At 50.1% G+C, this 21,242-nt stretch overlaps 1 protein-coding gene across 12 annotated transcripts; it reads left to right on the top strand.

The window, feature by feature from the left end:
- Positions 1-1,060: 1,060 nt before the first annotated feature.
- Positions 1,061-20,704, top strand: LAS1L (LAS1 like ribosome biogenesis factor). 12 transcript variants are annotated; one of them, XM_060291924.2, is made up of 15 exons: positions 1,062-1,481; positions 2,259-2,384; positions 3,391-3,460; positions 4,292-4,373; positions 4,823-5,107; positions 5,387-5,433; positions 6,293-6,402; positions 8,145-8,230; positions 8,593-8,643; positions 8,957-9,163; positions 9,521-9,668; positions 14,747-15,288; positions 18,246-18,393; positions 19,651-19,811; positions 20,310-20,704. In XM_060291924.2, the coding sequence occupies exons 1-15, from the start codon at positions 1,291-1,293 to the stop codon at positions 20,321-20,323; spliced, it is 2,268 nt and encodes a 755-aa protein (XP_060147907.1). In that variant the 5' UTR covers positions 1,062-1,290; the 3' UTR covers positions 20,324-20,704. The 12 variants fall into 12 exon arrangements, with proteins under 12 accessions (XP_060147911.1, XP_060147907.1, XP_060147910.1 ...); XM_030851727.2 differs by having other exon boundaries at positions 1,066-1,481; positions 18,243-18,393; positions 19,708-19,811; XM_060291925.2 differs by having other exon boundaries at positions 1,066-1,481; positions 18,243-18,393; positions 19,660-19,811.
- Positions 20,705-21,242: the final 538 nt, after the last annotated feature.

Below are 21,242 nucleotides of genomic sequence, written 5' to 3'. Positions count from 1 at the left end.
TTGGAACACATGGAATAGGGAGACCCTCAAATTCATAGGGAAGGAATGGGGAAGGATAGGGCCCTTTACCTGAAAAGTACTATCCAAAAATAACCTCTAAACCAAAATGTTCATGAATGATTCCTGCAGACCTGGCAACTTCTCTGACTGGATTGAATCTTAAGGGGTCATATAAGCCATCTCCCTGTCTTTGCCTGCACACAGCTAAGAGTCTGAGCATGGAGAGGGTATCTGGTTTCTGGAAGACACCTCGCCTACTGTTTGGCATGGCTACTCAGGACAGAGTAACTATCATTCAAGAACCATGGGCAGACTAGATCTTAGGAGAAGATGGCTGGAGAAAGAAGCACATATAGAGAATGGATTGGAATTTATTGATGTAAAGTGCAAAAGAGTTACTCCCAGCAATGCTGTTAGAGTGTTAGCAACAGTTCTCTCTCATGTGTTAGATTGGAAAATAACTTCTGTGAGAAAGATTGGGACAGAGTCTTGAACATATTTTAGCCAACCCATAAAATCAGAAGGGTTTCATAATATTGCTTTCCCCTCCAGAACTCCAGAATCCCAAGAAATTGTGCAGAAAAACTAAGTATACCTTTGTGGATGTTGAAACCAACATAGCAGTGGAATGCTGGCAGAGTAAAATCCTACAATTTTCAGCTATGGAAAAGAACCTAGAGATCACCCAGTCTAAGCTCCTCACTGTACAGATGTGAAACCCAGCAGAGTTTTTTTAACCCAACTTTAGATATTTAGGTACTAGATATTTGTTCTGCAGTCTTGCTTTAGAGTCCATAGTGTTTTACTGGATCAGGTATTGATTCATGGCAATGAAAACATTAAGCGTTTTTCCAGTACACTGGACGCCCACAATCCCTCCCCGGCCCGCCAGGGAGCGCAAACTAAAATTCCTCCTGCAGCCCAGAAGTGTCCCTCCGGGTCTGGGACAGAATTCCGTTAGCAACCAGGAAATTAGCGGAACCTTGAGGCTGAATGCTTGCAGCTGGTACGGTTGCTTTGAGGAAAGAACACTTCCGGTCGGAGAGGCCGTTCCCGCAACTTGTGGTTTGGTCAGCCTCTAGCTCTCGCGTTTCGATTTGCCGCGCTAACGGTGGGAGGCGGGCTTGCGTCGGGGTCACACTCTCCCATTGGTTGCTGTTGCGGCGGCGGTTTGGAGTGAGGGTAGCACGTTGAGCTGGAGGCTGTGCGGAGTGCGGCGGCCCAAAGCCTGGCAACGAGCCCGGTGTCTGGTGGTAATCCGGGATTGAGCCAGGCCTGAGTCCCCGGGGGATGGATCGCGTGTGGAGTGCGTGGTGCGGGAAGTGCGTCAAAGAGAAAGGGTCGCCGCCACTCTGGGCCCAGCGCATCGTGGTCGCCTGGCTCAGTAGGGCCGAGTGGGATCAGGTGACAGTGTATCTGTTCTCTGACGACCATAAATTGCAGCGGTACGCGCTGAACCGCATCACCGTGTGGAGGAGCAGGTAAGGCGGCAGGCTTAGTCCTCCTGCCTGCGTGCTGGTGGCACTTCACCTCTTCCTTTGTAGAATTTCCATAAGGCCTTATTACCCAGTTTTCTCCTAAATGCCTAATGGCCCCCCGCTACGCGTAGTTTGGGCATTGCTTGTCTCCCAAGTGCCCGGGGGAAGGTCGCAGCCAAGCTCGTGCACTAATCCCTTTTGCGGAAAGAAACGGGGTGTGCCTCAACAGCCCTTTTGTCAAGTCTGTGAGCTTTGATCCTTACCTTCTCTCATCTTGGGGTGGGTGCCGATGAGAGGGCACCGCTGTGGCTGAGCCAGCCTTGTCTTAAGGAGTAGCACTCTAGGGTGGATTTCTGATTCCAAATAGAAAGGGGGTGGGGGGAGCTTGCCTGCAAAAGCATGTTTGAATGGAGCGCTTCAGTCCAGTTGGTAAGATTTAGTTGGGAGCAGACAAGGGGCAAATGCCTCCAAGAATAAGGTCTTCTCTGGGTGAAAGAGTTGAGGGTTTCACGGTGAAAGAAAGGAGTGTGTCCACACTTAATTGTTGATTGGCTGTGTAGCAGTTAGATATCCTTTGTATGTCCTAAACCAGCCTCTCATGTCCTGTGTACTATTGGATCCCAGGGACATTACCCTCCCTCTTCCCAGCTTCTTGATTTGTGTCTATCCACACACTCTTGAGCCAGTATATAATTGCAATAACCTACAACCTAGGTTCTGAGATGGAGGGTGGGCCTGTGTAAAGGACCTTTATGATGGTGCTGGACTGTGGCCCTTTAGGTTAGGCAACGAACTCCCCCTGGCAGTGGCTTCTACTGCAGACCTGGTACGCTGTAAGCTCATGGATGTAACTGGTGGCTTGGGCACTGATGAACTTAGACTGCTCTATGGCATGGCATTGGTCAGGTAAGACCTACATGGGTAGGGGTGTGGGGGGGTGGTTTTTTGAGGGGGGGGCGTGGGCTTAGCACATGATAAGCAAAGTTTGGCTTTGGGTTCTACCTGAAGCAAAAAGCCTTGTGTGTCCCTGTGTATGGGTCACCTTATGATTGCTTAATGTGACAGCTTTTGGTACCCCCTGTTAACACACATTCCTCTTTTTTCCTGAGAGCCTTCTCTCTTCCGTTTTTCTTTCCCTCTCTTTGGAATGTTGGGTGGGGGTGGTTCAGACCAAGTGGTCTCTATGGGTCTCTTCCAGCCTTGACAGTTTGATTTACTTTCCCCCTTTTACTCTTTCACCCAGAGGAACTTTTCTACATGGTTCAATGCCCTTGCCCATGATTTAATGTGGATTTTCTAATCCTACCCCTACCTACACCTTTTTTCCATTCTCTCCACGAACACTGAAAGGTTACTGAGTTGTGGAAATGGAGACATGGGCCAGGAGTTCCTGATTTACAAAGCGACTCAGAGTGGTTCTAGCTGTATCATGTACATCAGGAAAAAGGTTGCCTCTGAGTTTTCTCATCTGTCAGAGTCTTTGCTTAGCTCATACTGTTTGCCTTGTCTGCCTTGAGGTCCTCCCTAGCTCTTCTTACCTTCTCCATTGTTTAGCTGTGCTCCCCATATCATTTGATGTAGTCCTTTGTTGTAGCATTTATAACATATTATGTTCTAGCATAATATATTATATTATGTCATGATTATTTATCCTAGACTGAACTCTTCAAGGCCAGAGCAGTGTCTTATTCATTTGTATGGCTTCAGTACAGGGCAGAGTCTCAGTAAATGTTAGACTGGATGGAACCATTCCTGCTGTGGTTGACACCAACCATAAGAACAGGACAGAACAGTCATTGGAAAGGTTGTGGAAATGCAAGTTGACAGTAACTCAGCAAGGTGTTTTAAAGCCCCACTGGTTTGAATAAAACAGTTACTTGGGCTATGCCACTTATTTCTCCCCCAAACTCAGGTTTGTGAACCTTATCTCGGAGAGGAAGACAAAGTTTGCCAAGCTCCCTCTCAAGTTCCTGGCTCAGGAGGTGTGTATGATAAAGTGGACTTGCTAAATTCTCTCTTCTCAGGAGGACTCACTAATGGGGCATGGGGTGATATGGATACAGTCAGACTAGCTCATCCCATCACTGTCAGCCAAGCCCAGCAAGAACCCCAGAGCCTCAACTTCTAGCTTGAAAGAAGCAGACCTGCTCCCTTGCTCATGGCTGCTATCTTCAGTGGGCTTGGCCTGCCCAGCTTGCTGGGAGTGGCCCAGGTGAAGCTGAAGCACCCCAATGCACCCCTGAGTGGGGACAGGAAAGAGGTGGCAGTTAAAGTGCCTGCCCTCTGGTTGTTGACAGTCTGAAGGAGGAGACAAACTCAGCCAAGCAGGGTGAAAATGCAAGACATTCCCGCCTTGAGTGAGTATGGGAGGTGTGTAGAGACCCAGATGGCAGACAGGTTCTCAGCCATCAAGAGAAGCTTCCTGGAGGAGGTCTGGGAGAGAAGGAGGAAGGGAGGAAGAGAGGGGAGAGTAAAGGGTACCCTGGGAGAGCAACTGGTACAGACAAGGGCAGAGGGAGGCTGAAGAAGGTGATTGTTAATGCTCATTCACAGGAATCTCTTCATTGGAGGAGGGTAGTTGGTGGTTGGGGGAGGCGAGTGTCTTCTGATTTTCAAGATCACTTCCACAGAGTGTAAAGAGAATCAGGAGACTTGGTTCCTAATCTTGGCTCTGCCACTAAGAACGGAACCTCCTCTCAGGAGCTCAGTTTCTCTATCTGTAAAATGGGGAGAAGCCAGGTTAGTTCATCTCTGTGGCCCTTTCTGCTTTAATATTTTCTAATTTCTGCACTCACACCCTCCCCCATAATCAGGTGAACATTCCGGATTGGATTGTTGAACTTCGCCATGAGTTGACCCACAAGAAAATGCCCCATATAAATGACTGCCGCAGGGGTGAGTCCCCAGGGAGTATACCTATCACAGTTTAGCCCAGAGGCCTGGGCTACGTGGCACTGTGGGGGGAGAGAGAGGGAGGAGGGTCTTCACTTGGGGTCAGAGCTGAGACTAGGGTGAGGTGAGTGAGGCATTTGCCTTGGACACAAACTTTAAGGAGTCTCTGTTCTCCCACTTGCTAGCCCCGTGCCGTTTTTGGCATCCCATCTTCAAGTCTGGTATAGGTTTTTTCTAGGAAATGTGCTGGTGAGTGGGAGGAAGCAAAGAACTCGGGGATAACCCAGAGCAAGAGGGGCTGCTTCTAGATATTTGAGATTTGTGCCTCCTTGGAGCCAAGCCTCTTACCTGGGGCCTCCCCATAATGTTAGCAAGATGAGGCTGGAGGCCTGCTAGGAGCTGCTTGCCTGGGCTGTTACTATGGCGCTGCCTTCCTTCCTCCCCTCCTTTAGGCTGTTACTTTGTCCTGGATTGGCTCCAGAAGACCTACTGGTGCCGCCAACTGGAGAACAGCCTAAGAGAGACCTGGGAGTTGGAGGAGGACAGGGAAGAGACAGATGAAGAAGACCAAGAGGAAGATAAGAACATTGTCGTTGATGACATCACAGAACAGAAACCAGAGCCTAAGGATGAGGAGAAAGGTGCAGAGCTGGATGTTAAGGCTGATGGAGACAGCGAAGGCAACAAAGAGGTTGATCCACATTGGCAAAAGGCTGTGAGACATAAAGAGTTGTATGGTAGGTGTCCTTGATACAGAAAGGGGCCCATGAGCTTGGAAGACTCGGACTTAGGTTGACTCTGGTTATTTCCCTGGCGCAGTATTTCCTCTGGGGTTGTGGTGAGGCTTAGCTTAAAAAAATTACTGTCACAAATCATCTTTCTTGAGCTCCATGAGGCAGGAGAGCCAAGAATTCTAGTTCCCAATTTACAACTCAAGAAATGAGGTGAGAGGGCTCAAAATTCCATCAGGAGCAAGGCACAGGGCTGGCTGCTCTGTTTCCCTATTCTGTTTTCAGAAAGAGCCCGAGAACTGCTGGTATCCTATGAAGAGGAGCAGTTTAAGGTAAGAAAGTGCCCTTGACTTGGCCTGTTTTCATCTGCCCCAGCCATTTCTTCCCCCTTGCCAGCTACCTGAGAGAAGTCTTGAGAATGAAATTTAAAGAAAAGTGGCAAAGCTTGGAAAGCTCTTCCAAAACTCTTCTTGGAAAGAGAGAGAGGGGAAGTAGGAAGGAGACGAGGAGCAGAGTCCAGTTGGCCGATCCTGCACATCACTGGAAGTTTGTGGATAATCGGTCCCACTGGGTGGTAGGGAACAACAGGGTTTAGGTGGTTGCTTAGACCTGCGGTACTGCAGCTGATCAGCAGATGGCGTCCAGGAACCTTCCTAGATCAGGTGAGCTTGAGGGGTGCTGTTTTAGCAGGAAGGGAGGTAAGCTTAGAAACCATTCACCTCAACCCTTCCTTTTCACAGATGAAGAAATTGAAGCCATGGATGAGTGAAATGACTGGCCCAATGTTACATATGCAGTTAGTGATAGAACCAGGACAAGAACCTGAGTCTCCTGATTCACTTTCTTCCATAACCCATTGCTTCCTTTCACCCCTTGGTCCAAGGGTCTCTGCCCAACTCCAGCCAAATGCCCCCATTGGATATCTATGTATTGGATTATCTGGTTATTGACAGCCACAATAACAAGGGAATTTGGAGGGTGGGGAGGGAGGAAGAAGAGAAAGTCTGGAGTTTGAGAGTCAGGATATTTTTAGTTGCAGGACCAATAGGGACATTGTGGGCTCACCTCTGCATACCCTGCCGTATCCCCTGAAGGAACATGCTGAGAGGTCCTATGAGAAGGAATCCTGGAGGGATGGGGGGGTGTTACCTGGCTGAACCAGCCTTCTGATGGGACCCTCTTTGCTGGCAGGTGCTGGAGAAATTTAGGTATTTACCTCAGGCCATTAAGGCGTGGAATAACCTGTCCCCACCTGTAGAATGCATCCTGGCAGAGCTCAAGGGCATTACATGGGAGAACAGGTGTGTAACTAGGTAATCAGGGGCTGCCTACTCTCTAGGGTAGAGCGTAGCAGCCTCACTGAAATTGGTTTTCATATCCCAGCTTGCCAACCTCTGCTGTAGGAAATCCCAGGGATAATCTTGACCCACCACGGGTGACCTTGCATTTCACATGATCCTCTTCCCCAAACCCCGCCAGCTACCAGGTGGGGTTTGCCTACTCTGAGTAACTGAAATGGCCAGAGGCAGGAATGTCTACCGTCATCCATCCCCTGGCCAGCTTTGTTCCTGTTTGTCCAGTGGTATGTGGAGCTCTTGGCAACTAGGAAAAGCCGTTAACCTTTTGCTTTTTCACTGCCGATCTCTTGTCCGAGTTTGAGGTAAAAGATATATGGTAGGCACTGCTGGTCTCTTTTGAACTGCTATTAGAGAGGATCAACATCCCCTGGATAATTGTGGTTGAGGAGAGAGAGGAGGGGCCTTCCCAGGGCCTGGATCCTCCAAAGACTAAGTCCCCACTGACCCACCCAGTATGGCCATGAGCCTTATTTTCCCCTCAAAGTAGTACTCAGTTCAGTCAGAGCAGACAGTGTCTATCCATTCCTTTCCTCCCTGGCTCTTTGGGGCTTGCTACCTACATTCAGCTGGAAAGGGCTTTGGGAAGAGGTTGGAAAGAATCTGGGATGGAGCGGAGAGTATAGGAAGGTGGTGTATGTGGCAGAGTGGGCCTGGGTGGGGAGCCTGCAGTGCAGGTTAGGATTGTCCCTGGCGTCTTCTTTATTCCCAGGATACCAGTAGTTCCAAAGGTGTTTTATCAGTGTCTGCCCAGCCTAGGCTTCTTAGCTGTACCCTTCAGTAAAGGGGTGAGTGGTGGCCCGCTCCGTAGCTTGGAAAACTATCCTTGTGCTATACAGTAGCGTCTGCCTGGTCATGCTGAACAGGCAACTGGCTGACTGTTTTAAGTGCTCTTCCTGCATACTGACCTGAGGAGATGGGAGATGGATGGAAGGACAACTCTTTCCTCCTTGAGCCTGGTAGAGGGAGGGATCTGAGCATGACAACCCTCCAGACATTGAGACACCTTGGGAGCTCTTGTTCCCCCTCAGCCCAATCAGCTAGGAGAGCCTCTCCTAGGGAACTGCTAGCTCTGGAGGAGACAGCTGGATGTTGCTGGTTTTGGTTTAAGCTAGATGGGGATGAGAGATTACCCCTATAGCTTATACTTTTAACCTCTGTATCTTAGTTCTGGGTTCTTGGGGTCCTTAGGAATGAGGATAATATAATATTTGGCCCAGCAATTGAGTCCCCAAAGTTTCTGCTTGTAAGATCTGAAAGAGGGTAACCAGGGAGAAGGGAAGCGGTAGGAGACTGGAGGACTGTCAAGGGAAACAAAGACTAAGCAGGAACTAAAGTCTAAAAGCCCTTGACCCTATAACCTCAGGCATTTAACTCCTTTGTGGGCCTGGGACTTTTCTTCATCTGTGCTTTCGGACTTGTTAAGCCACTACTGCCCTTGTTATGGGCCTTAGATTTGCCTGTGCTAGGTAAATGCTTGTTCAAAACCCACAGATCCCAGTCTTTGGCTCAGCCCCTGACTCAGGGAGGCTGAGGCCTGAGAACCAACTGTCATCTGCCTTCCTTTTCCCCCATGCTGGTTTGGCCATTTGAGTCAAAGGCATTAGCTGCCTTGGGAGTGGGTAGGGGAGTAGAAGAGGGTCTTCTGCCTGTTTCATTTTACTTAATTTAGTGTCCTCTTGCTCCAGGGAGGCTCTGCTAGATGCTTTTCTGGATGACGGCTTTCTCATCCCCACATTTGAACAGTTGGCGGCTTTGCAGTTAGACTATGAAGGTAGGGTCCTGGAGGCTCGATGCAGCCTTAGGGTACTGTGTATCCTGGGCAAGAACACCAGGGGTGGGCTGGGTGGCCCTGGACTGGGAGGTAAGGGCTGTTTACTGCTGTTCCATAGCTACTGGAAGCCCTCTTGGCTGAGCAGAACATGTAGCCCCACTGATAAGTAGTTATTGGGCTATCCTTAGGTGGCCTGGAATTGGGTGGGGTAAGGTGGGCTGGGGTGGGCTGGGGTGGGGGTGGGGGTCTTAATGCCATTATTGTGCTATGTTAATTGTGATCTAGCCACTTGGTAGAGAGCTAGAACAGCAGAACTGGAAGGGCCTTGTGAGGTCATCTAGTCCAACATCCTCATGTTACAGATGGGCAGACTGAGGTCCAGAGAGGGGAAAGTACTGACCCAAAGTCACACAGTGAGTTATTGACAAAGCCGAAGCTAGAACCAGAACTCTTTTTCTTTTATATTCTATTTTGAGTCAGTTGTTGTTTACCAGATACTAACTGGTTTCTCTCCCCGCTCTTCTACTTTCCTCTTTCCTCCTGTTCTGCGGTGGCAACTCTGTTATTGTTGGTGGGGCCCCCTCTTCTTCTCCCTCTCTCTCCTCCTCTTCCTCTCTTCCTTCTCTCTCTCCCTCTTTCCCTTTCTCGCCTTCTTCCCTCCCTCCTTCCTTCTCTCTCCCTCCCTGCCTCCCCTTTTCCTGTCAATGGGTGTTTCTCACAAACCAGAAAACGTGGACTTGAATGACGTCCTGGTGCCAAGGCCGTTCTCTCAATTCTGGCAGCCCCTGCTCAGGGGCCTCCACTCCCAGACCTTCACACAGGCCCTGCTGGAAAGGATGCTCTCTGAGCTGCCAGCCCTGGGGGACACTGGGATCCGGCCCACCTACATCCTCAGATGGACCATTGAACTGATCGTGGCTAACACCAAAACTGGTGAGGGAGACTAGCCCTAGCCCCAGGGCCTAATGCAGCCCAGGCAAGAGCATCTGCCACTGTGCTCAGCTCTCGACTGAATAGCACCAGGAGGACACATCCCTTGTGAAAGGTTTAGGTCTGCCCAAGAGGGCCCCACAGCAGCAGTGGACAAATCTCCCTTCACATTTTTCTTCTCAGAACCAAGTAAACTGGACTGGGACAAAGGGTCCTGAATACTTTGAGCAATTGGGAGGTATAGAATGGGGAGTCGGAGTCTGGGGAGACAGGGATGGGCAGAGCCAAGCTTTTCAAGGTGCAAGATTGGGTGGGGGGGATTTCTAGTTCCTTCTCCTCAGGCCCTCTCTTCTCTCTCAGGACGGAACGCCCGCCGGTTTTCTGCAAGCCAGTGGGAAGCGAGGAAGAACTGGAGGCTATTCAACTGCTCTGCCTCCCTTGACTGGCCCCAGGTGGTTGAGTCCTGCTTGGGTTCACCTTGCTGGGCCAGCCCCCAACTCCTTCAGCTGTAAGTCTCTTGAATTCCATTCGGTAAGAGGGTGAGACCCTGCAGGCCTCAGGGCCACACAGCCCTAGAATGGCACAGTTGGACGAGCCCTTGCAAGGACATCTAGTCCTGTCGCCGTCCTACTAACAGATGAGAGAATTGAGTCCCAGAGAGGGTAGGGTATTCTTGCCTAAGATTACAGAGCTTAAGACGTGGCTGAACTGAGTCCAGTATGAAAATGGACAAGGCAACCCCCCTAGAGTGGTTAGCACAGTGGCCTGTACAGAGTAAGTGCACAATAAATGGTAGCTGCTGTTTATTATTGAACCCATTCTTCTGACTTTACGCCCAGTGCTGTCTCTATTATCTTCCCAAAATATACCTCTCATAGGTGCTTAACTACCTTCAGTGGCTCCTTACTGCCTTCCTAATGAGGTCTAGGCTTCTTAGCCTGACATTCAAAGATCTTTCTGATTCTGCCCCAACCTATCATGACAACCATACCTCCTGTGATTCCCCTTTACCCAGTCTCCTCTGGGCGCTGTGGTCAAACTGAATATTGCGCTGGTTCCTGTAAATACCTGTGGTTGTCTCCCTTTTTTTCTGTCATTTCCTGACCCTGAGCCACTTCCCTCATACTCATGGAAGGCTTTAGCACCCAATTCTCTTCCTGCTTTCTGGAATGATATCTGTTTCATTTGAGTGACCCATCTGACACTGCAGCTCCTCACCTCCAGTGACCTTCATTCTCCACTACACTCAGCAACCCACTTCCATCACTCAGAGCTTTTCCACCTCTGAAAGCTTACATCCCAGCATCCCACTCGGTGACCACCACCTGTTGTCCTACCAGTTCTCACCCTCGCATCCCACAACATCTGCTCTTTGCCTGCCTCCAGACCTCCATCCCTCCATTTCTTACCCGCCTCAATTTTGCTTCCCCTCAATCCTATCTGTGGTTGATCACTTCAACCACCCATCATCAGCATCCTCAGCTCTGCCCATCCCTTGGTGTGTCTGACTTGCAAACCCCCAAGCTAGGAGTGATCCTCCGCACTCTGCTTCTCCCACTCCTCAGCCCGGGTAGCTGAGCTCTGCTGGAGAAAACCACATAGCCCTGCAGATTGCTGCCACTGCAGAGGTATGATTTTTAATCTCAAGCCAGGCCTCAGTTCTGCTTGTCTGAACTTTTACTTGTTTTCTGCCCACTTTCTCTCCTGTTTCCTGACTGTTCTGAAAACCTTACCACTTATCTCAAGCCCCATCCCCCCCTCCCATTTCACCCTAGCTTCCTCAAGCACATGGAGGCCTCCAGCAGGGCCCCCTTGACCTGAGGTCCAGCCCTCATGAACTGATCTTCGGCTACACTCAACGTTGTCGCCAGTCTCAGTATGAGGTGGCCTTGCCCAACCTCAAAGCCTTCCCTCCACTTGTGCTCTCTGCTAGCATCACTGGGGCCTCACCCCAGCCTCTCCTTTGCTCTACTGGCTCGTACTCTTCAACCTGTGAACAGTGCCTGAGTTTTTCTTATCTTTAAACCAAACAACAACAACAACAACAACACAAGCAAAATCTCCTTTGACCCTGCATCCCTCTGTTGGGTTATCACTAGCTTATCACTCCTTCCTTTCCTATCAAAACATCTCAAAAGAGTAGTCTATACTCAGCAGTCTCAATTTCCTCACTACCTTCTTACTCCTCAAGCTGCTGCAATTTGGCATTCATCCCCAGAGCTGCTTTGACCTAATTACCAAATCCAGTGGGCCCTTGTCCATTGCCTGTCTGCTGCATTGATGCTGTTTACCACTCCCTCCTTCAAATGCCTGTGCTTTTTTACTAGTTCCAGTAAAGTGCCAAAGCTCAAATCTCTTTATCTAGCTCAGGCCTTTCCCCTAAGATTAAACCTCCTGTATTTGACCGCATGCCAGATATCTCCCCTTAGATGGCCTCCAGTCACCTTACTGTGGCCAAAAGAGCATGGGTCATCTTACTCCCCACCCCAGCCCCAAAGTGAACTTCTTCCTCTGCTCCCTATCTCACTTGGTGGCAGCACTATCTACTGTGTCATGTTGATTCTCTCAAGTACTTCTCAAATCTGAGATTCGTGTCTATTTCCCCTAGTGTCTCCTTCCCTCTATCAGACTAAGCTTTTCAAGGACAAGGGTTCTGCATTAGCCATCTGTGCCCCAGCACGCCATGCAAGTCCAGGCCCCAAATAAACCTCAGTAAATGCTGAACTGAACTGTACTCTGCTGTCTCATTGCCAGCAGTGCTGTCTTTGGTGGGAGCTGAGTCCAGGCTTGAGGAATAAATGAAGTGGGAGTCTGGATGCTAAGACCGTCTTAGTCCCCTGATCTTTCCCATGGAGTCAGAAAGTCTTTCTTGAACCCTAATGACATTTGGGGCACAGTTGTATCTTATAAGTAACTTAATAAGAGAAAAAAGTAGCCTTGTTGACAAAAGACAGCCAGTTCAAGACCTCCAGGAGATGAGACTGAACCAAACAGCCAAATCTCCAGATGTGTATGCTCTAGACTGGAAGTGATATGGATGGGTGGGAAACTGGGAGGAGAACCAAAAAATCCTAGAGGCATTTGAGCAATTCCAGCAAGAGAAAGAATAAAGGAAATTTCAAAATTCTGAAGGAATATGGCATATGTATGTAATGGGGGGAGGGAATGAAAAGAGCAGCATGGAAAGGTTGGATAAGTGGCCTTCAAGGTACTTTCCAATCCTAAGTGCCTACAGAGTGGAAGCTGCTGGTCTTGGAGAAGTCTGGACCACAGAGATCTTCTCCCAACCCAAGCATACCAGCGGGATGCGACACATGCCAGCAGTAACAGCGGCTCACTTGGGTACGATTTCTTGTGCACAGATCCTGCCTTTCGCAGATAATCGGTGAATCTAGTCCTAATCATCCTGTTACACAGATTGGGAAATGGGATTTCCCCAGGTATTAGGCTGCAAGTCAGTAACAAGTCTGCAAGTCAGAGCTGGGGCCAGAAACCAGATTCCAGATATACTGTCCTTACTCCTGTGCTCTTTCTACAGTGTTCCATTAGATTGCACATACAGAACATGACTTTTCTTTTCCCCACAGGAAAAATAAAAGATACCACTGGCAATTAAGTGTCGGACATGGTGCTGTGTTTGTAGAAGCATTTTCATTTAACTTGACACAGCAGTCTTTGGAGGTGGAGATATTATATACTTTTATTTGACAGATAAGAAAGACACCAAGGTTCTGAATAGTGTGAAGTGACTTATCCAAAAGTCATGCAATTTGTTGGTGGTGGGACAGGGATTTGGGCCCAGGGCTTATGAGTCCAAAGTCCACCTTCTTTCCACCAGCCTGACCTGTGACCTTCTCAGTCCCTAGCTGTGACCAGGCAAACCCGAGGAAGGAGATGGATTTTAAGATTCATATCACCCCTGCACCTCAGTGGTCAGACTAGACAGCTTGAGAGAGTGGGTGTGTAATAATAATAAACAGTGGTAATATGGCATCTTGCCAACATAAAGTACCTGGGAATATTTATTATTAATCCTACAAATGGACCACAGTGAGAGGGAAGAGAGTTTCTCTCTGGCTTTTCCTCTTAGTAGTAAGGCTGGAAGCTTTTTGAAAGCTTCCCCCAGCCAGCCAATATCAAGTCAGTTTGAGCCAGTGCCATCTTGGAATGTGAAATTAGCCCTGCAGAGAGGGTCTCCCAGTGGAGTCACTAGCTCCCAGCCCTACCCCCAGCAGCCAGTGACCAGCAACCACACCTATGTGTCTGGTCTGCCTATGGGGCCCAGAGAGAAAACAGCCCGCTGAGCACATGGCCCTTCCTTCTGTGAACAACCCACAATTCAAACTCAATACACTTAGAAGGAAACTATCCATCTGTCCATCCTACCATGCCTCCAGCGGTGACCAGGTACCTGCTGGGTGCCCAGTTCTATGTGAGGCTCTGCAAGGGGTACTCACCCTCTTCCTCCCCAGGAGCTCTCCTTCCCAACCGCTCTGTGTTTGTTGGTGGTTTTGCTGTTAGCGCCGTCCTTTGTATGCACGATGTCGTCATCTTTACTCCCCTCTGCCTTCCCCCCTACCATCTGATCACCAAGCCCTGCTCTCTGTCTGTCCTTCATAGCTTCTCTCCCTCCCATCGCTGCTGCCAGTGCCCTAGGTCAGCCCTCACCGACTCTCCCTGACTCCAGGCTGCCCCACCCAGGCCATCCTCCACATGGTCACCATGGTGATCTTCAGAAATGCAGCCTTCACCTGTGCTTGAGCACACGTCAGATGACCCCCTCCACCCAACACACACACACTTAACCTTTGCAGGCTTCTCTTGCTCCCACAGCTGCTCAGCACAGCCCTTCCGCTCGAGCCAGGCTACTCTCACCGCATGCACACAGCCCGGTGTGCTCGCTCTTGTCTCTGCACAAAGCCTTCCCTTGATCTCTCCTGCCCTCCTTGTGCTCTCTGCCTCCCCCCAGCTCCTGTAGTGCCCAGGTCTGCATTGCTCATCTGGCCTCCCGCCCACATTCTGCTTTGTCTTGTCAGCTGCTGCTTTTTTTTTTTCTTTTCCTCCATTCCAGGCTGGGCTGTAGTTGTCTCCCAAAAGGGATCACACTTTGTGTTCCATGCAGAAGGAGCACAGCACACTTCCAGGCATATCTTTGGAGCTCAGGATACATTGCTCGGCTAAAGAGAGGGATCTATTCTCATGTCCAGCCCTGCAGGCCTGTTGGCTAGTTTGTGTATTTACATAGCATTTCAGTACAGATTAATAGCTCTCATTTATTGATTGCTTACTATGTGCCAGGCACTGTGCCAGGCATTCTGTGTGAGCTATCTTATTTACTCCTTTCAACAACCCTCTAAGTTAGGTGCCATTATTGTCCTCATTTTACTGAGAGTGGAAGTGAGCCACAGAGATGAATTACGGAGCTCGTTCAGGGTCCATGGCCCTATTGTATCTGTGTTTTGTCTGCTCTACTGCACTGCCTTTCAGAGGCAGGTCTGGAAGCTCAGAGACCAAATTGAAACTGGAGTTTTGGGATATAAAATGACTTGAGATTTTGAATCTTTCTTACTCCATCCCTCTGCTCAGCATCTTCAAAGCCATGGGGCAGGTCCTGCCAGACGAGGAGCAGGAGAAGCTGCTGCGCATCTGTTCCATTTATACCCAGAGTGGAGAAAACAACCTGGTGCAGGAGGGCTCAGAGGCTTCCCCCATTGGGAAGTCTCCATACACACTGGACAGCCTGTACTGGAGCCTCAAACCAGCTGGCTCGAGCTCTGGACCTGAAGGAGAAGCCCAGCAACAGGAGGAACAGGGCAGCCTTAATGATGCCAAGGAAGATGAGAAGAAGAAGCAAGAGGCCTTGGAAGACCAGATGGAAGAGGAGGAGGGAGAGGAGGAGGAAGAGGAAAATGATGACCAGAAGTGGGAGGAGGAGGAGGAAGGTGATGATGATGACGACGACGACGACGACGACGATGATGATGACGACGGCGAAGATGAGGAGGAGGAAGACAGGATGGAAGTGGGGCCTTTCTCTATGGAGGAAGAGTCCCCCACTGCTGAGAATGCCAGGCTCCTGGCCCAGAAAAGAGGAGCTTTAGAGGGCTCTACATGGCAAGTTAGCTCAGGTAAGAAGCCTGATATCCACTTTCTCCCCACATCTATCTTCCCTCTCTGGCTGGCTCTTGAGGCTTCCCTTCACCCTAGAGAAAGGATGGAAAGTAGCAGGAGGTAGCCAGCATGAGGCAAGCCTGGGAGACAGCCTGGTGTGTGGATGACAGCTGGTTTCCCTCCCCCTTAAGATGGAGCATGTGAGCGCCAGGGACCTTAGCACTGTCATGCTGCCAGCTGCCTCATGCAGAGAGCATATTCAGAGAGGTTGGTGTGGGTGTGGGCACTGGGCAGCAAAACACAGAAAGCTAGAGTTAGGTGGTTGATATATGTATGATTCTGCGTGTGTTTTTCATGTGCAGTGATCAGGGCAAGGAGCCAAAGAATAGTGCTTTCTGTGTATATGTGAATGTGTATGGACACGTGGAGGCTGGTTGGTGATAGGACAGGATTTTGCTGTGTGTATGAGAAAGAAGGAACCCAAGGGTATTCAGTCAGTGGAAGTGGAAATGAGATCAGAAGGGGGAGAATAAGGAGCAGTGCAGTTTTTTGGTGAGTATGCAAGTTAGTGAGACAAAGCCAGGAGGGAGCAGGGGGTTGAATGGTAGGTGGAGGAACATGAGTCAGCTCCTGAGGGTGGTTTTTTGAATGCCCTCATTTGGGTTGGGGAGCAGGAACCTTAAGGCAGGGGGACTCCGCAGGAATGAACAGTCTGATGTGTGCACATGGGCATGTGTGTATGTGTACACGCTGGAGGCAGGGGTAGACATGGGGCACAGCCCATGTGATGGAGCCTGGGGCTGGGACTGGGTATGCTGTGGGGTAGGCTTGGTGGGGAACAATAGGGAGAGAAAGGGGAAGCAGTGAAAGAGCTTAGGGGGAAAGTGAAGTCTTTGCCCTTATGGACGTGTGTGTGGAAGGGCTGGGACATAAAGGCCCTGAGTGCTACAGATGGGGGAACATATTTGTGTGTGTGTGTGTGTGTGTGTGTGTGTGTGTGTGTGTGAATGGGTATTGCTTGCATGTGCTGGACAAACCAAGGCACAGCAACAGAGAAATCTCTTAGAGCAAGGAGGGCTGTGTTTGTAAATATTCAAAGGGAGGGGCAGTGACTCAGGCAGAATTTTGTGTGTGTGTGTGTGTGTGTGTGTGTGTGTGTGTGTGTGTGTGTGTGTGAGAGAGAGAGAGAGAGAGAAAGAGAGAGAGTAGGGGTTGTGAAAAGAGAAAGTGTGAAGTGGGCTGTATGTGCATCTGTGCATACATGCACACATGGTCATATATGTTTTTGGAAGAGGAGGCAGGGTTGCTAAGACCTATGAGGACCAGGAGGCATCTGTATGAGGGAGAGAAGTGGAAACAATAAGAGGTGGGGGGATATGGAAAGGCCTGAAAACAGGCAGTGAAACAGCCATGTTGAGATGGCCTATGTGGTCTGTGCTATCACTGAGGGGACATGTACAAAGGTATCAGGCTAGAGAGCCAAGGGCAGTGATGTAGACAGGGTTGGGAGTAGGGAGGATGGTCAGGTCAGTGACAGACATGGGGGAATGGTCCCTGTGTACAAAGGTGTCTTTGTATACATAGGGCAATGCAGGGTGTTAAGAGTCACAACTTCCTTCGTGTAAGCAAGCCAGGGATGGGGAGATGGGCAAGCAGAGGTACAGCCCTTCCTGCGGGGGTTCTTTGGGTAACATAAAACTCTAGTCCAGGGTTGATACTTTCCAGAATGCCAGGGGCATAATGACAGGGAGAATTCTTTGGGTACCAGGGAGATGCAGGAGGCCAGAAACTGGATCTACTTGGAGGAGCTCACCAGTGAAGGCTTCGCTTGAAAACACTGGATGCACTAGTGTAAGGATGGGGAAGGGATTTAATATAATACTGTGTGGAGGGTACTTAAGTGATAGGACAGAGTGGGTGGGGAGTGCCTGACATGGTCCATTCCGAAGTGGAGTATGGCAGGGGCGGGGAGGGGTTGTGAATGTGGAAAGGCCTAGGGCATTGAAATCTTTCCCTCTCCCCCTTGTTGTTACTTCCTCTGTATGTGTATACACATATGTGGAGATGCAGGGACGTTAAGATTTCTGGTTTGTGTGCCTGTGCAGGAGAAGTATGAGAGGCAGGGAGTAAAACTGGAAACATTTGTTGAGTGGAGGGTTTGGTCAGTGTGCTTATGTATGTATATTGAGGCATCTATAGGGGGTGGGATATGCAATGAGACAGTCCTTTCCTAGAGAAGGGATGTTCTTTGTGTGCACATCTGGGGCAACAAGACCTTGCAGGGGGCAGGGAGAGCATGATAACTGCTGAGAGAGTGTTCACCCTGAGGTGGTATGTGGGCCTGTATGTATATCTCTCAAGGCAAGGCTACTAAGAAATGATGTGGCACTCAAACATGTTGGGGGGGGAGGGGTGGTTGTGCATAGATGTGTAGGATATCTAGGTCATTCAGATATGCAGAGGTATCTTTCAGTTTGGGGAGGAGGTGTGGTGGGAATTCAGGGGCATCCAGACTCTCCAGGATATATATATATGCGTGTGTGAAAATAGGGGTGAGGGTGAGCGATTGAGGCAGTGATACAGCCAGGTCTGAAGAAGGTGTCATCTGTATCTGTGTAGGGACATGTTTGGGGAAGTAGGAGAAGAAGAGTGGAGAGGAACAAAAATGTCTACAGTTGTGATAGTTGTGTGCATGGTATGCGGGGGTTGGGGGTGGCTGTGGTGGGGGTGCTGCATGTGAACACATAGGAGGACCATGAAGAGTGTATGGGGGAGTATGGAAGGGACAGGGAATGCTAAGGTGGAGAGGAGAAATGATGAGAAATGATGCAGAGAGGAGTGAGGATGAAGATACACAGCCTGTGCTGAGCAGGCTAAGTAAGGTGGGTGGATGGACAGAGTAGGTGGGCTTGTGCACCCATATGAGAACTAGCTCATCAGCCCTCTCTTGCCTCCTCACTTTGCTCCACAGAAGATGTACGATGGGACACTTTCCCCTTAGGCCGAATGCCAGGTCAGACCGAAGACCCATCAGAGCTTATGCTGGAGAATTATGACACCATGTATCTTTTGGACCAGCCTGTGCTAGACCAGCGGCTGGAACCCCCAACATGCAAGACTGGGTGAGTGCCCATGGCAGCAGGATTTCTCACCCCTTTCTCTGCCTCCCACAGGAGGGAGGGAGGAAGGGAAGAACATAGAGTGGGGTGGTTGGGGGAGGTAACTGTCCCCAGTCAGGGCCAAAATGAGTGAAATATAAGCTCCAGTCCCTGGCTGGGCCCTTGCCAGGAGTCCCAGCCCCTAGTGTGGGGGACCAGTGAGGCAGCCACACAGAACTGGCTTGGCATCCCTCTCAGATTGCATCTGGTTTGTGCATGCATGCATGTGTGTGTGTGTGTTTATGTGTATGTATGTGTGTGTGTGTATTGGGAAGGGAGAGGTCCATAGCTTTCAACAGATTCTCTAAAGGATCCACCACTCCTAAAAAGTCAAGAACGGGTGCTCTAATTAACTTCTTCATGTTCCTGAGGAGAAAACTGAGGCCCAGAAAGGGGAAGAGATTTGTCCAAAGGTGCACAGAGTAATCAGTAGGCCTCCCTGCACTGTCCAGGCATCTTGGTAGCAAGGCCTATGCAGGGCTCCATGCTGTCCCTCGAAACTCACCTCTGGATCACAGGCGTAGGAGCCCTTGGGTCATCAGGAAGGCAGGAACCAAGCAGCCCTTGCTGAGGGGCTCTGCTGGTAACACAGAGGAGCCTGTCCAGAGGGCCTGTACATTCCAGAATGTGGGGCCATTGTGACTGGGACAATCCTGTGAGTACCAGAGAGAGACCTCTGTGGGCCCCTGAAACAGTCTGTCCCTGTGCTGCCTGCCCACTTCATGGGAGATGAGCCCTTCTTCCTCTAGACATTCAGAGAGAGGGCTATGGAACCCAGGGACCTCAGCAACAGGCCAGGCCCAAGGCAGTGTCATGGACTCTCTGCTGTAAGCCGGGGCAGCAGGCCTCTTGGAGAGAAGAGGAGGCAGTGGGGGAAGCCAGGTTGTCTGTAGTTGCGAGTGGGGCCCACATGTCTGAGAGAGAGACCTCCTCTCCCTTGGGTAGGGCTGTCTTGATGAACATCAAGGTATCAAGGGTGAATTGTGGGCAGGTAGAGCTGTTTTATCCAGAAGGAGGCCCAGTCCCACACCCCCTGTAGTAGGGAGACTTCCTCAGCTGGAGCCAGCGTGCCTGCCCCTGCTCCTTGTCTCAGCTCCACCCCGACTTGGCTGTGTGGCCTTGAGCAAGTCCTTTTTCATCTCTGAGCCTCAGTTCCCTTGTCTGTGAGATGGTGAGTGATGGGAGGGGATGGGGCTAGATCATCTCTAAGGGTTTTTTCAGCTGCATTAGTGTAACCGTGGATCTCCCTGAGAGGAAAGATGATGGCTTTGCTCTCAGCTGTCACCCTCATCTACCTGGAAGAACTTTTGACCTGCAGGAAGCAGGGGAAGCAAGAGTGTTCCGAGCAGGGCCAGGGAAGAGGAGGGCAGTCTTCTCCCTAGGTCAGTTCTGCAATCCTGAGATGGGAGCTGGGCCTAGCCCTGCAGCCTAAGCCTGGCCTTGGGCCCCTTAACCTGCTGTTGGGGTGGGAGGGATCCAGCCCAGGGTCCTCTGGGCCCCCAAGATCTAGGGCCTTAGAAGAAAGCCTATTAAGGCAGCCACTTTTAATGCCTTCCTGGGGGTAGGGTGGTACGGGTCTTCCTTTCCTACCTCAACCCAATTAGCTCTGCTTTAATCTGGTTTATGTACTGGGGTTCTATATAAAGTTTCATTTGAAAAATTCCACTCCTTTTCTCCCTCCTCCCTCAACTGAGGGCAGGGCAGAGCCACCCCTGGGGCCCATCTTGAAGTGGTTTCTCAGATGTGTTCCAGTCTCTTTGTAAAGCCAGGCAAGAGGGTGGGCCCTTCCCATAGACACACACATCAAGCACCCTTAGCCCCTCTAGAGCCTAAAGCTGCCTCCTTCCCTGACTGACCTCCCCTCTCCCCTCTCTTTGCAGCACCCTGGGCCTGAGCTGCAGCATTGGCAGTGGCAACTGCAGCAACGGCAGCAATGACAGTGGCAACTTGGATGGCCTTCTCTGGAGCCAGGGCCAGCTGCATGGGCTCAAAAGTGGCCTACAGCTCTTCTGATGCCAGCCCTGGTGCAGGTGTTCATCCAGTGCTACTGGGGCAACAGCCCACTCTCCCCCACTCTGCCAGTGCACCTAATGCTCCATAAAACAAGCTGGGAGACAGCCTGCATCAGCCATATCAGCTCAGCTTTCAAAATCACAGTAGGATTCAAAATCACAGTAGGATTTTGAATATGTTTTATTTTGTTTTGCTTTGTTTCATTTTGTTTTTTGTTTTGAAAAACAATAAACAGGCAACTGTTTTGGTGTTTGTGAGGTGAGGGATTGTGTGCTTCTTCCTTTATTCTGGGGGCTCCGGAAAAGGTGGGATCATAACAGAGCAGGATCTGGGTCCACTGCCCCTTTTTTGCCTTTTTTTCTGACTCAAACCATTTTCACTCCCCTCATTGGAATGTAGTGTGAGGCCAGCTCACTAGGAAGCATCAGGCCCCAGAAGAGGCATTGTTGGCCATAAAGCCCAGCCAGCATCAGGGGAATCTGCTCAGAACCTCCCTGACAGCTGGAAGACCCAGGTCTTCCTGTTGCTATTCAGCAGGCTTCTGACTCATTTACCTGCCTGCCCTCACTGGGCACCAAACAGCAGTTGAAAGTCAAAGAGAAACCTTTCTTTGTCACCTTTTTGCCTAGAAAAGATGAAGTGGACTTCCCTGTGGTATGCACTGGAACAGAAATGTCTAAGGGACTGAACCAGAGTTCTTCTATGGTCACCCAACTCCTTCAGACACTCAGAGTGCCTTACTTACCCTGTCAGCCCTGAGCTGCCAAGAGACAGGGATGAATAAAATATGTCTCACCGGT

The sequence above is a fragment of the Globicephala melas genome, chromosome X, assembly GCF_963455315.2.
Source record: "Globicephala melas chromosome X, mGloMel1.2, whole genome shotgun sequence".
Classification (NCBI taxonomy): Eukaryota; Metazoa; Chordata; class Mammalia; order Artiodactyla; family Delphinidae; genus Globicephala; species Globicephala melas.
The sequence above is the reverse complement of the archived record's forward strand: the minus strand, read 5'-3'. Positions and strand labels throughout refer to the sequence as shown.